General features: G+C 42.6%; 1 protein-coding gene across 1 annotated transcript in view; it reads right to left on the bottom strand.

The window, feature by feature from the left end:
* zeb1b (zinc finger E-box binding homeobox 1b) overlaps nucleotides 1–7245 on the bottom strand; it is a 60499-nt gene extending 53254 nt beyond the window's left edge. Inside the window, exon 1 of the mRNA XM_083902057.1 lies at nucleotides 7146–7245. Coding sequence (XP_083758183.1) covers nucleotides 7146–7203 — 58 coding nt within the window. The 5' untranslated portion in view covers nucleotides 7204–7245. The remainder of the gene's footprint in view (nucleotides 1–7145) is intronic.
* Nucleotides 7246–15140: the final 7895 nt, after the last annotated feature.

The raw sequence follows: 15140 nt of genomic DNA, 5'->3' as shown, positions 1-15140 counted from the left end.
AGAGGTGGAGTCAGAATTGATTTTCTACGATTAAACTGTGCATGAAACAAGTTTTCTGAGGGTATCAGGGCCCAATACACACACACTCATTACACCCACACTGTTCGTGGAACATGCTCACTGAGGCCTCCGATGTGTTTGAACGGCAAACACCTGAACATTGGCAGGACAGGTGGGCTGAGGCAGGTCAAAAGGCACTGGCTGAATTCCAGTTCCCTGATTCAGAGAGAACAAAACTGCAACTACTGTGTACTTTGCCCGAGAATATCCTCCACTGTGCATTACAGGCAGTTTGATTTAGAACGCCTGAATCCATACGTCGGTCAGATTCCGCGAGAGCCAAGAGCAAAGTCATACCACTAACTCTTCCAATGGGGTTAATGAAGCACCTACTGTGTGTGAAAATAGAGAAACTTTGGGAGTGATGTAATTTGGTGCTGGACTGTTAAAGGAGGAGGACTGTGCCGGACTGTTAAAGGAGGAAGCTGTGACATGGGGACAACGGGAATCAGTCTGTAAATATGAGTGTGTACCCCCTCATGTGGGCCATTATCAGTTATGTGTGCTATAGAGAGGAAAATCAATAAGATCACCATAACACGCTGGCAAAACGCCAGCCGCTTCAAAGCACAATACGTGGCAGCGGATGACTTCTCATCATAATTTTAGACCTGCAGACAGAAACACTGAAAAGAGACTATGATGATATTTATAGTACGTCAGTCAGATGAAAAATGATGGTGACAAAACTGATGCTGTGAGCCCCTCTACTTATTGTGTCAGTCCACAACCGTCAGTCCAGTTAACCGCTCCACTCAGGACCACAACTGAACAACCTGAAGGGCAGCAGCTTACCAAATACATTAAAACACAGCACGGAGGCAACCACAGACAATATTTAGCAGCAGCAGCACAGCATTTTAGAGAGGTTCTCTCTCTCTCTCTCTCTCTCTCTCTCTCTCAAGTGTACAGATTAACAAAGACGAGCATCTGTCAACCCCCACACCTGTGGGAAGCAGCTGAAGACTAAAGCCCAATATACTCTCCTGTGTAAAGTGCTCTACGTAGGTTACGCAGAGCCTCTGCGTCTTCTCTGGCTACACAAAATATTTTTAAGTGTCCGTCACTCCGTCAAGGGACAACAGAGACGGCAAGGGCTGCGATTGGTCCTCAGGACAGGCCAAGCTAAGCTGCTCTGTGCCAGCCACTGTGCGCACCGAGTGTCCACAGAGGCGGAGCTGATCACTGCCAAACTATAAATACGTCATATCTTAACACACACAGCACATGTTTAGACTCTAAATGGCTAATTTCTCGCCTCAAATGATCTTAAAACTGCGTTCCGTGACACAGAAAAGTGAGAAACTGCCACTGTTTCAACAACAACAACAGTCTTTCTCTCTCGGACGCCATTGCTCACTGTAGCCAAAAGCACAACAACCTTGAGTAGCGACCCCTACTGATCGGGCGGGAAATTGCAGTGCGTATCCGTTACCATGACGGAGAAGTATGAAGGCTCGAGGGGTCTCCGTGGTTATACAGTCGGATAACGCATTACGTAGTCTGAGAAGTATAATGTGGCCTTAAGAGCAAAGGAAATAAGTTGGAAAGTTCATGAGGTTGAAGTCATCTTGGTAACTAACCTGTCTTGCCTGTGATTCAGTGCTTTGGAGTACATGATACATGGAACTGAGCTCTCCTCCCAACCCTGCACTACGCAACAAATATCAGCCTACACCACTGTGTGCATCAACGGGGGGGTGTGACACTCTGGATGCTCTTCCACATGCTGTGTCACGTGACAGCAGCAGCACTCACCACAGCACATAAATGAGCCTTCATGGCGCACATGATGCTACTCTAGGGGGCCACATTCAGTAGGAAACACTTATGTTTTTGTTCAGTTCACTGAGCTGACATGTTCAAGCACCTCAGCCCTGTATTCCCCTCTTTTATCCCACCCCCTGCAAACAGCGACTACAGATATTTGTGTCCTTCCAGGGTGATCTGTGGATGGCAGCGTCATCATTGTCATGATCACTTGCGGAGGTCCCCTAAGTGTGCAGCCCCCATCACATTGTCATGTCATGCAGACGGACCCCTCCATGCTGGGGATTCAGGGAAACTCCTGTCTGCTGAGTTAAATTAAGCCTTCGCTCTATAGACAGCAGGCGATTAGCAGATGTTACCACTTTAAAATACACTGAACAGAATATGCCATGATGATGCATGGGTATTATCATAGTGGCGAGCAGGCAGCGTGATGCATATGTAAGCTATATTTCCAAGACAAAAATGTCACACAGAGAACGCTGCGACGCAGACCCTCAAGAGCCTGAGGGCCAAGTGAGAGAGGGATTTGATGAATTCTGTGAACGTTCCACGGATTCCTCCCTCACGGGGACCTTTTGGAAAAGAATGGGTCATATGCAAATGGCATGCACAGTATGGAGGAGAAGTTTCCCACAAGCCAAGTGTGAAAAGGGCTCTCCCTCCCCATGCCGGGCCTGCTGAATGGGCCTTTTCTTCTGCCGCTGAAAGTGTATGAGGTAGAGCAGGCAAACTGCAAAGGTAACTAGGCTCTTTCTCCTCAGGCTTTCTCACTAAAGCCTGAACACACAATGGTTTATTTAAGCATTCAGCCACACAAACCCCAATAAAGCACATCCAAGCACAGTTAAGGGGGTTACTGAAACTGACTCTAGGTTTAAAACCCCTTCTTTACCTTTTTATAGGCTAATGCTCTGAACCTCCATGGGAGCGGCTAATCATTAAGCTGCCTGAACAGAGGTGGGAGTGTGGTGGTACATCACATAATTTCACATGAGGACAGATGAGGACAGGCCTTTTCCCATCCTGGTGGACATGTGGAGGAATAAAGCTTCATCAAGGGGGGGAATTTTTTTTTACACACATGGTTTATAAAAAGCACAGGTTGTAAAGTTCACCTGTACAGGGCCTAACATTCTTTACAGGCTATTTGTATTTGCTGATGTGTGTCCAAAGAGCAATACCTTTGTTTACCCCAAAAATCTATACAGCTCTGTGAGATAGCTGCCATATGTGTCATGCTTTTCATCAGATAGCACCAGTCCCACAATTGTCACCTGTTGTAAAACTCTTTAGTCACCTCAGCCATTTCACATGGGCCCTCTCACCCCCCCCCCCCCCCCCCCCCCCCTCAACTCCACGGGGAATATGGAGCCCGTGGTTTTAGGGGTCAGGGAGGAAAGGGTGGAGAGAAGGAGGGAGCAGAGGAAAAGAAACACCCCTGTCACCACCACCACCACCACACAGCTCCTCTCTCCCACTCGTATTGAACAGGCTTAAACACAAACACAATTGGACATGGCAGAAGCCTCACAATGGCACGGGGGGGAGGAGGAGGGGGGGGAGTGAAGTCATACTTCAGGCATGCATGGGTGCCTAGGTCAGAGGGCGATCAACAGCACCCCTGGCTACTGTGTCTTAACCCCCCCCAAAATAAAGGACTGGAGAGACAAGTGAGAAAGAGAGGGAGAGAGAAGAGGTGGGGGATTTTCTTCTTGGCACTTTCAAATTAAGCTGCTAAGGAGGATCGTGAAGAGCAGTGAGGTAAATGAAAAATTTCCTCCTCCGCTGAACTCTTCACACAAGAAGGGTGGAACTTTTAAACGTAAACAGATGTCTTTAAAAGGACCGAGGTGGCATATGGACCTAACCGAGCCAATCCCCACCTCCTCCGCTGCCTTCACTTGTCCACCCCAAAACAAGAAACCCCCCAAAAACACCAAACAACATGCAACTTAAGCTAAACCATATTTATTTGTTCTTACTGTTCTTACAATAAACTAACAGCATGTGGTTCTATTTGTTAATTTCCACACAGGGTGAGCGAGGCCCGGGCACTAAGTTTAGATTAAGTATAGCTTTACCCAGCCAATAAACATACTCTTGAACATTACATGAGGTGACGCTAAGTGCCAAGCCCACAACCTCACGTTGCTCACTTGATGCATGATTCAGTAAGGTGCAACTGTGAACGTCAGTGGGTTTATTAAGGAGAGACGAGGGCAAACAGACATACTAACTACCCTGTACGTACACTTTTCGAAAAAAAAGTGTCTGCAAAAAACTGTTTGGAAAACAGTGACTGCAGCTCCAGAGCATGGGTACAGCGCTGTCCCACCATAGCCCTGTGTATTTTTGCAAAGAATGTTAATACCGGGTGCATTCCACTATTGCCAAATTGCTGTGTTAAATTACTGCTGCAAGGAACGGCTGCTATTCCTAAGGGGATCTGCCTGGGTAGAAGTGACAAAAGAAGCTGGAGTATTCCACCGATTACAAACACCTGTCATCCTGTGGGCTGTTAACACCTCTCTGTTTAAAGCAGGGAATGGAACTCACCTTGATCTCAGCTTCCCCCCTTCCCTCTAGAGAACTGGCAAAGCCACAGACCATAATACACTGGGCACAACTTAAGGTTCTTAAGGATTTGCTTAATTATAAGAGGTATATCAATGGCTCATCAATTTCTAAAGTCAAGCGAGAGTAGGTTGCTTAAAAGGCCAACTCAATATTAAATTGTAACAGAAGCGAGGGGATGCAGCACCAAACTCCAACTCCACAAATCATTTCCACTGTGGTTAATATCTCAGGTCAAATGACTCTGCAATGCACAAGGGTTTGGCTCCAAATCAATGGGAACATAAGACCTGGATGAACGCACAGGTTTCTTGTTCATCTGCTCTAACTTTACCAGACACGGACCATATCGCTGTCTTCTGACTGCGAAGCTTGACATCAGCATTATCGTTAAGTGATTGTTACTATTCTATATCATTTTATTTCATCAATCCGATCATCTAAATGACTGAAGTGAAGAGAGAACAGTGTAAGATGCAAAAAAGTAACAACAACCTCATTAGTGAGGGCTAAGGTGTTGTTTTCTGTGTCATTTTCTTTTTTCCTGGAATATACAAATAAATAAATACATTTGTCTGAAATAAAACAGAAAACCATGGTTTGTTTTGTCTGGTTTTCCGTCAAAGCTCTGCCCTCAAAATGCGGAGAGAAAGCTGTGAGTTCAACATCTTTGATAATGATAACATCACGTCTGATTCACCTGTTAGAATAGACATTATGACAATAGACTGCACATATAGGCAGGCTGATGAGTGACGGGAGGATTTCAACAAATAAGATAAATAATGTTTTAGAATCAATTTAGTGAATATAGCTGTCAGGGGGGTGTGTGTGTGTGTGTGTGTGGGGGGGGGGGGGTGATTATCCCATAATGCAAAGGGCATGTGATTTACATGACAGATCAGCTGGCTTGTCAGGAGTGAGGACTTCAAAGGACACACACCTTGATGACCCTTTGAAACAAATGGGGCTGAAGCAACAGGGAAAACATCTGCTAGTTTACGGATGACACTTTAAATATCAATAGAGCCTAAAGTTCAGCAAAAAAAACAAAAAAAAACGAAAAGAAGCAACAGCGCAGCAAAGAACACTCCCTGTGTCTCCAAAATGTCCTCTCCTTGACAGCAGGACTGTTCACTGAGGTGTGCGCGCAGGCCGGACATGTCATTGCAACAAGCTCCAGAGAAGAGACGACATACTTCGGATTAGAAACAAAAAGTGGAAATGAGAGACAGAAAAAAAAATAATAAAGTGGACAAAAGTAACGTTTTGGTCTCTGTGCAGACGGAAACTCCCTGTTTATTCAAGCTACAGGCTTGTTTTGTTGACATTGAATTTTCCAGTATTGACCCTGTTCATTTACACTCAGCACCGAGGGAGACACAACACTTACCGACTTATCTGCTGCACAACACGTGATAAAATACAGGGGTGAAAATGGCGTGAACAACTTCGAAAGTCCTTTTAAAATTCACTCCAAGATTAAACCAAATAGACAGTGAATAAAAAGGAGAATGCAACAGAGTATCCGGCCATGATAAGTGCTACTTATGTGTAACCATACGAACAATGACAACCCGACGCGGCAAAAACAGCCAAACACAGAAACAAATGCCGACTGTGTGAATGATAATAGTGATTATTATGATAAAGAACAAGAAAAGTGGAAATAAAACAAGGTTCGAGGTTCGCTCGTGTCCACGCTCCAACACAAATCAGGAATCCCAGCGCGCGGCTGCATGGAGAGCATCCGCTGTCCTTATATGGGCTGCGCTCGCGCTGCTGCCTGCTCACACAAACAGCGCGTGAGATGTATCTCGTTCCCCGGAACCCCAGTTATGACCCATCCATGGTCCCGGTTAACCCCCTCTCCTCTTTATCTCTCTCTATCTCTGTGTATAACTTTAAGTTGTTCTTAACTACAACAATAAACTAAAACAAGTGAGAGTTGCACGCAGCTGACACAACGAGTGGAGCAAGTTGTATAAAGGGCGAAGAAACGAGAAGTGCCGAAGACGCGTTTCAACACAACAACCATTTGTGTTTTCCCCTGAACACAACACAACACAACACAACACAACACACACCGCCGTCGCACTTCAGATACATCAGATATTAAAGAGTCGATATGAGGAGGGGAAAAGGCGTTTAATCAGCTCTTTCAGCGCAGCAACCGAGTCCTCGTTCCGAGTGAGCGAAACAACAAACCAAACTGCTGTTTACATTATAACAACATATATCCGTGACATTTACGCCACTAAAAACAGTGATGGCTAATTTTTTTTCTCTGACTCTGTCCGTTAAAAAAAACAAGCGGTCTGAGCGAGCACCGCAATAACCGCACAAAACAGGTCCGAGTTTACGGGAGGGTTTCAAACTCGCCTCACTGTGACTACATCACTGAACAACAGAGTCTGTGAAGAAGCTCAAAGTGTGTTCAAATTAACGAAGAAACAAATGACGCGGGGACAAAAAGCCGCTCCGCGTATAACGAGGCTGAGGTGCGTGTAACGGTCCCCGGAGCAGCGGACCGCTAGGCGGACAGAGAGAGAGAGAGACGCGACCCAGGTATAACGGTGCACCACATACGCGCTGCCGCTCAGCGCTCACTCTCCACTTCCACACACACTTTGTGCAACTGAGGAAAAAAAAAACTGCAAACAACTTTCAGTCGGAATAAACTCGGAGAAAGAAGGAGCCCCTGGAACGGCGTCGGAAGTAGTTTTTTTTTTACTCACCGCTGTTCCTCCTTGGGTTAGCCTGCTTTCTGCGCTTACACCTGGGGCCATCCGCCATGATCGTTTCGTTGTATCTAAATGCTTGCCGGAGAGTCACCTCCTCTCTCGTTGCCCCCCTCCCGCCCCCCCGCACACACACACACACACACACACACACACACACATACACACCTCCCCTCTCATTCACCTCCCCTTCTCCGCACCTGGTTTACGACACTCAGCTTTACGACATCACCTCCCAGACCCACGCAGCAGCAGCAGCAGCAGCAGCAGCATTCAGACAGTCCGGTTACACAGTAGACGTAGAGAGGGAGGACTGCCTGAACTGTACATGTGATGTACACAGGTGACACTGGCGTGTGTGTTCATTTATTTACATAGAAGTTTAACCTGGAAGAAAGAAGAAGTGGTCCCAACACACACATTATAACAAAAAAAAAACGAAATACTGTTCGCAAGAACAAGCACTGCTCTCAGGTAGACCACTCGTCATCAGGATCCTCATCCCATGTGCAATATACTGCTATTTTACACAAGTGCAATATACTGTCTATAACAGGGGTCTCAAATTGAAATGATCTGGGGGCCACTGAGTGTTTAGTTTGGTCAGTAAGGGGCCAGTGAATCACAAAAAAAGGCCAACTTTCTGAGAAAAAGATGATGATATTTCACATTAAAAGTGATTGTTTTGATATGGAACGGAAAGAAGTTGACAATATAAACAACATAGTTATCTTAGTAATCTTGAATCTTGAATACATATATATGATAAAAACATGCAGAAACAACTCAACTCAACAGCTGCAACGAATGATGTTTGTCAAACATGGAAATTATGATGTTCTCTAATGTTTTGTTTTGTCCACAAACCAAAAGGATTCAGTTTTAGTGATTTCTTTGTTTTTATGGAGCAAAGAAACAAAGAAAATATTCACATTTGATGAGTTAAAACTATCAGAAATCTTGTTTTAATCATAAAAAGAGCAGATGAATCGATTATCAAAATAGTTGACGATTAAATTAATAATCTATTAATCGTTTCAGCTCTAAACTCATCATAAGTTGATAATTGGTGGGCCACATGCAATTGATTTGGGGGCCGCATGTGGCCCCCAGGCCGCCAGTTTGAGACCCCTGGTCTATAATGTAAATATCTAGACTGCATATACTGTATATATTCCGGAAATTGTTAATGCATGTTTATTATTTATTATATTTACTGTCTTGCTGCTGTAACACTGTAAATTTCCCCACTGCGGGACAAATAAAGGACTATCTTATCTTATCTTATCTTAAGAATCTAAAAAATATCCAAAAATAACCTTTTCCCCTCTAATGCCTCCTATGGACTGTGCCATTTCAGCAGTCTTAGACGATCATTACAATGCATCTAATATACGTGTATGTCATCAAAACAGACATAACTGCCCTAAAATGGATTTGTCTGTACCAAACTGTGCCACATTTTTAATTTTGTGCATTCAAAAAAATGAATGGAAACAGGGGAAAAAAATTGTTATACTGCATAACTGGTGTATGAATATGCAAATCTCTGATGTAGAATCTGATTTAGAAATCACATGAGAGTGACAGGAGGAAACCACAATATTTCTTGACTTGGTACAAGAAGCAAATGTTTCTACAAGAATAGATGGAAGCAGCAAGTAAATACGCTTTGGTGAAATACTTTATTTCATCACTTATTTTACTTCATCAACGTGCTACATGTTAACCCTAACCCTAACCCTAACCCCACCTATACTGCCCTATGTCAGCTGAGATTGACACAGCATCCCCCGCGACCCTCATGTGGAGGATAAAGTGGTAGAAGATGGATGGGTTTTATCTCTCAGTAGCATGGGAGTGACTGTGGTGAATGTTGGACCAACATTATTTAATTTATAGATGCATCGAGTACATTTAAACCCAGTATTTTTTAAGACAGGTTGAAGAGTACTGACTCATGCAGAGACAAACAATTCACACCATCAAAACATAATTACGCATGCCACTCAAAACAGATTTCTTGTATTGCGTATTATGCAGAGGTGTACAAGACAGAACACTTACATCTTGCAGCACTAAATATCATCATCATCATTTGTCATTTTATCAGTAATGAAATAGTGATTAGTGAATCAGCTACTTATTTAAATCAACATTAAACATTAAAAAGATGAAGACATTGATTTTTTTTAGGATTTTAAATTGTACAAAGTTAAGTGAAATTATAACGTTAACCCTCCGGCACATGTGTGCGTATAATTGGTTGGTTATTATTTTGTGACACCACGAGTCCCACGGTGATATAATAAGCGCCTTCCAGTGTGACATTTTGTTACCTCTGTATGACCTGCAAACCTGTTGTTTACACGTTTACTTGTGTTGTGCTCTGGTGTGCATGTGCACGAAACACAGTAGGGCAGCTGATGAAGAGCGTGCGTGTGCGTGTCTGTGTGTGTGTTAGAAAGCGAAAGAGGAAGAGGTCATGAGACTGTCATCACTGATTCAATCCCTCACCTAAAGAAAGACCCCGCTGTTCTCCTAAGTAGAGCTCACTGCTGCGGTGATGAAGAGAGGACACGGACATGCCAGCACAATCAGCAGGTTCAGACTGCATCCAATCAAGCCTCAACTTCAGTATACACACACACTTACAAACACATATAACACACACACACACACACATACACACCTTATCACAGTGGGATCTGTGTGAGGAGGAGAAAATAGAAATCAGAGATCACATGTTTGAGGTGAACTCTTCTGACAGTAAAGATTAAGTTTATAAACTCAGTGCAGAAAGGAATAACGCTTCAGGTCCCATGACATGCAATTATAGGTCAGAGGAGCAGCAGTTGCTACGAGACTGTGGCTATTCTCAAAGCAGATGAATATAAGGTTTCTGGTGCCTGGACCTCTGGTATGTGAGATGTTGTCATCATTCTGTCCATTTTGGTAGATGCACTGTGCGTAACCTAGTTTTGCTGCACGTCGGGTGTCCTGTAGTGTCAAGCATGGCAATTTAATGGGACCATGACATGTTGCAATCAAAGTGATTTAAAAAGCAAGCAGAAGTGAACTCTTTATATAGATTTCACATATTTGTTTTACACGCCAAGATTTCACAATCTAACCAAAGACACGGTTGTATGTCACACACTTTGTACACTGGATATACATTTGCCTGTGACGTATTTACAAACTCCTCATCGCTTGACAATCAGCTTATCATTCCGCCACATGTGACAGCTTGTATATACAGAATGGCAGATCTCTGGGGTGAATAATTCAGTAGCAGCAGAGCAGGCCAGCTCGGGGCAGACTGCCCAGACAGAGAGTAATAGCTTTAGCATAAACAACATCTCCAAACTTGCTCCAGGTGGCCGCAAGAAACAGTCAGCATTGGCAAAGATCAATGAAAAGACGCTCGTCTAACTGTGCGGTTGTAACGACGATCCCTGCACACACCACACCGAGCCCTGGAAAAATAGGATGCGTGTCATCCAATGGAAAGCCCAATCTTTCCCATTTTCCTTGGATGATCACGCCGCTATTAGCATGAAGTCATTTTCAGCGTCTGTGGAAAGAAAAGAAAAAGAAGAATAACCATTGTATAACTACTGTTAATACAACATAGCCCAAAAAGACATCACTGATGTGTAGTGGAGCAAATTCAAATTCACATGCCAGTAAACGTGAAATAAACAGAGTGGCTTGAGTTGTTTGATAGGCTTCATCTGACTACAAGTGGACAAATGGTTGCGAAAGAAACTTGCAAATTTTCACGGTTTTTGCAACCAAAAGTTTCCATTCGTCAATTGCTTGTGTCCACTCATATGTGCCACAATTTATCATCTATTATTCTTTAAATGTTCTTTAAAATCATTTTAAAAAAATTATGTGTGCTGTTTAAAAAGACACAGATTTCTCTGCAAACTATAATATCCCCATAGTCGCCCCCTAGTGGCTAACTGCTACTTCCACCCTACCTCCTTGCCTTTACTTTTCAAACCGGAAGCCTGCGTCCATCTTGACATAATAGTCTATGAGGTGGAGGCAGAGTCAGAGCTCAACTGCAAGCCATTAATCTAATTTGATTTAAAAAAATATATATTTACCTCATACTAAACAGAATACTGTAACTAATAAAGACAGATCCACTTTTTCTAAATCATAAAGGCTCCCTGGAGACAACGTACAGGTGCAAGTTACATGAATAATGACATCAGCAATAAAACTCAGATATTGCCTTAACTAAAGTGGGCCATAAAACGAAAGCCTGACTCCTGCTCCTCCTATGGGGAGTTAAAACTGAGGATTGGATGGATGGAGGGTGGGTGAGGAGTGAGGATCAGCAGCCATCCTGCACTACATTAAGGGATCATGCTGCTCCCTGAAAATGAGTATTGATCCTCTTAGGTCCAGGATCGTTTAGGAGATTAAAGGTTGAGCTTCATGGTGCTCCATGCAGGACCAGGGAATCAGCTCAGTGGGATGGCCGAACCAAAGCAGCCTATCGGTGGGTGACTGGGGAGAGCAGGGCTGTTGTTAGGGAAGGGGTGGGCTACGGTGGTGGTGGTGGTGAGGGGGGGGGGGGGGGGCATCTGGGCTGACAGCTAAGAGAATCAGCTGAATGTCTGTGGGTCAGACAAGAGAGAAAGAAAAGGACCAAAGGTCATAAAACTGAAACTGAATGGGGGAATGTTAAAAAAAAAAAAAAAAAGTATGTCAGCAGGGTGGATGGATGGCAAGAAAACAGGCAATCGGGCAATTTTTCAAACAGAAGGGAAATGAGAGAGCAGAGGAGAGGAACAGAAAGTCTAGCGAAAGGAGGGCGACGAAAAAAGGTATCATACAGCCTGCCCTGCTCCAAACAGAGAGGCAGAAAAGAGGCCGCGGCAGTGATAGAGAGAGAGACACAGCAAAGACTAAACTGCTTAATCTCTCCCAAGAGACAGCAGCTAAATGTGAGGTCCACCTCCTCCCACACCCCCCACACCACCCCCCCCCCCCCTCCACAGACCACCAACCCCCACACAGCACTATCACCAGCACTGCACACTGTTCAGCTGCAGTCAGGGCTGTTATGAATACACACACACTATAAGTGCTCAGGTGGAGCCCACAGTGCAACTGATACAAGAAGAGAAAAGATCAATTTCAGCCAGGAGGGGAAGCATCACACACACACACACACGCACGCACACACACAAACACATACACACACGCACACACACACACACACACACAACCTGTGAGATGTTGAAGGAGAAAAAGGTTTTCATTTATAAATTCTGCTTCCTACAACACTAGTTGGCTTGTAGCAAATAGATATTTCTTAATGGAAGTCTGAGAATGTTCCCATGCCTGTCTTTCAGGGTCATGTTGGCTCCATGTGGAAAATATGTGCAAAAAAACAAATACAAGCTCACATATTCCATATTAGTCGAATGCATGTCAGGAACTTTGGGGACGGTGTTCTCCACTCACTTCCTTCTTCCTCTATGGATTTTTTTCTTGCGACAGGAAGTAGCTGACATGCTAGACAACACTGAGCCACACCCCAAAAATAATAAATAAATAAATACAATTCAGTTTATTTTAGTCCGAAAAATCAGGATTACAGAATTTTTTTTCTAATGCCATATAAACATACTGAGAGACAGTTCATGTGACGATGGGAAGGAATGTGATGGACAGTAATGGACAGGACGTCAACACCTCAGATATGGTATTAACATCCCTTCTGAGTGAGTCAATCACATGCAGTACATCACATCATAAACACACACACAGATCTGTACACATCTGTATAGTCAAAATATAATTTGTCAGTGTGTATTATGTGCATTTAATTCCACAAATATTCCAATTTGTGTTTCCACTTATCTACATTTCAGAGAGAAATATATGCTTTTCTTTACTCACTTTATTTAACAGTTGCTAGATTACAAATTAATAAATAATGTGATAAGATATGATGATGATCTAACAATCAGTAAGTTTACATGACGATAGAAAATAATGAATTATTGTGTTATTTTGTCTAACATCTGACTTTAAAAAGATTCAGAATGGCATTGACATGCTGACAACTAGCAAGCTGAGAGGGGGTTAGCGGTGGACACAATTAATTCAATAATGTGATTTTATTTCCATGTACAGTTAAGTGATACTTCAACCGTGGCTTGGAAACATACTGATTAATGACATGCATTATTTTTGTTTCTTGAACTAATACTACTACTATCACTACTTTAACTTTTGTTTGTTTTGTTTTTTATTTTTTGTTTGTTTTATGTTTTCTTATATTTTTTATTTATTATTTTTTTCAAATGTTTTTATAATTATTTTTTATTTTTAAATTGTTTATTTTAAATGTATTTTATTGTATTATTTTATTTTATTTTTAGAAACCAATAGTACTGTATTACAGTAGCTTTGTCAATGCAGACCAGCATAATAATAAAATCTTACTGTTACTTGTTTATTCAGAACAAACACAAAACATAACATAAAAGCAGTCAGCAGGGGGCAGTTTAACGCTTTCTTAATTGAACACATGTCAAATTACTGTAATGTTATACAACACTTATGGCTTCATCCAACACTGTAATCACCAGGCAGACTGCAATGTTTCAATGTTTGGATGTTCAACAAATACATACTCGCACTCACAGACTCAGGATCAGAGTTTGCGCAAGAAAATATTTTTGACGGACCATGTGGCAGTTAATATTTCCAAATTCCGGCCATACGCATTTAATGCCAGACATACAGTATTCTAAAATAACGTAATAAGAAACATTCACACATACAACATGCACAAAAGCGACTTTACAGACCCCTGGCAACTTTTTTTAATTAATTTTTAAAAACAGTGACTAGCGACAAATCTAGCGACTTTCTGTCACAAAATTAAATAATTAAATAATTGATTAAATTATTTTAATTATAATTTTTTCCACCGGACATTTTGGCTGGTGACAATTTAATATTTGCCGGCCAGATTCACGTGACAACGGCTAACGTAAACCCTGTTCAGGATCTTTCAAACATAGCTTATATAATGGTTTTATCTTGACTATCATTATGGTGGGCGTGAGATATGTAATATAGTTTATTCTTTCATTTTATCTTTTAAGGTGCAGTTTGTAAAATTTAGCAAGATTTATTGCATGTTGCAGCTGAAAATCACGTAACTTTACCCCATTCATGCAACAAGCCTCTGGCGGCCTCTGTTGGTCATATTGGCAAGTGCAAGTGTGGAAGCACAGACAGACAGACGCCCTAAAAAACAATACTTCACTCCCACTCCGTTGGGTGAAGTAATTACTGTACGTATCATCACTTTCAAAACAAAAGTCAGCAGGAGGCAGAAGGGCTCAGGGAGGATTTTGGGGGAGATGATACAGAGGGAGTGAGGCAGAGTTACACAAACAAACACAAACTCCCCCCACGATCCCCCATGATTCCACAGGGCCGGGTGGCCATGGGGCTGAGCTCTCCTGACCTGTGAGTGAACGTAACTTTGCCTGTCTACACTGCTGGCCAAGATATATACTTGTTTTGGCGGAGAAGATTTGTGTATGTGGACCTACCCTCACACATGCATGCACACAGAAATGAATACACCCACAAGACCTCAGCTTGCTCCACTCTTCTCCCTGTACTTGTGACTGTCAAAAGGAGACAGGCATCCTCTGCATAGCCCAGTTTAAATTTATACTGTATTTATTGGAGCGCCTGTTGCATTTTACTGTGCGTTTTTCCGACATTTAAATTCGGGGCTATCAAGGCATTATTTTTGGAGCCATCTTTTTTCACAGCTGAAAACAGTCTGTGGTAAAATAAAATAACATAATAATAATAATACTAACTGAAGTTATTTGAAAAAGCATTTTTTCCACTTCTTACCTGTTACCTTTTTATCTCTTCATTGTTTAAGAGAGTAATTCATATTTGATCACTGTCATAATGAAGTAATACTTT

This window comes from Microchirus variegatus (assembly GCF_963457635.1).
Source record: "Microchirus variegatus genome assembly, chromosome: 15".
Taxonomy (NCBI): domain Eukaryota; kingdom Metazoa; phylum Chordata; class Actinopteri; order Pleuronectiformes; family Soleidae; genus Microchirus; species Microchirus variegatus.
This window is presented reverse-complemented; position numbering and strand designations above follow the sequence as displayed.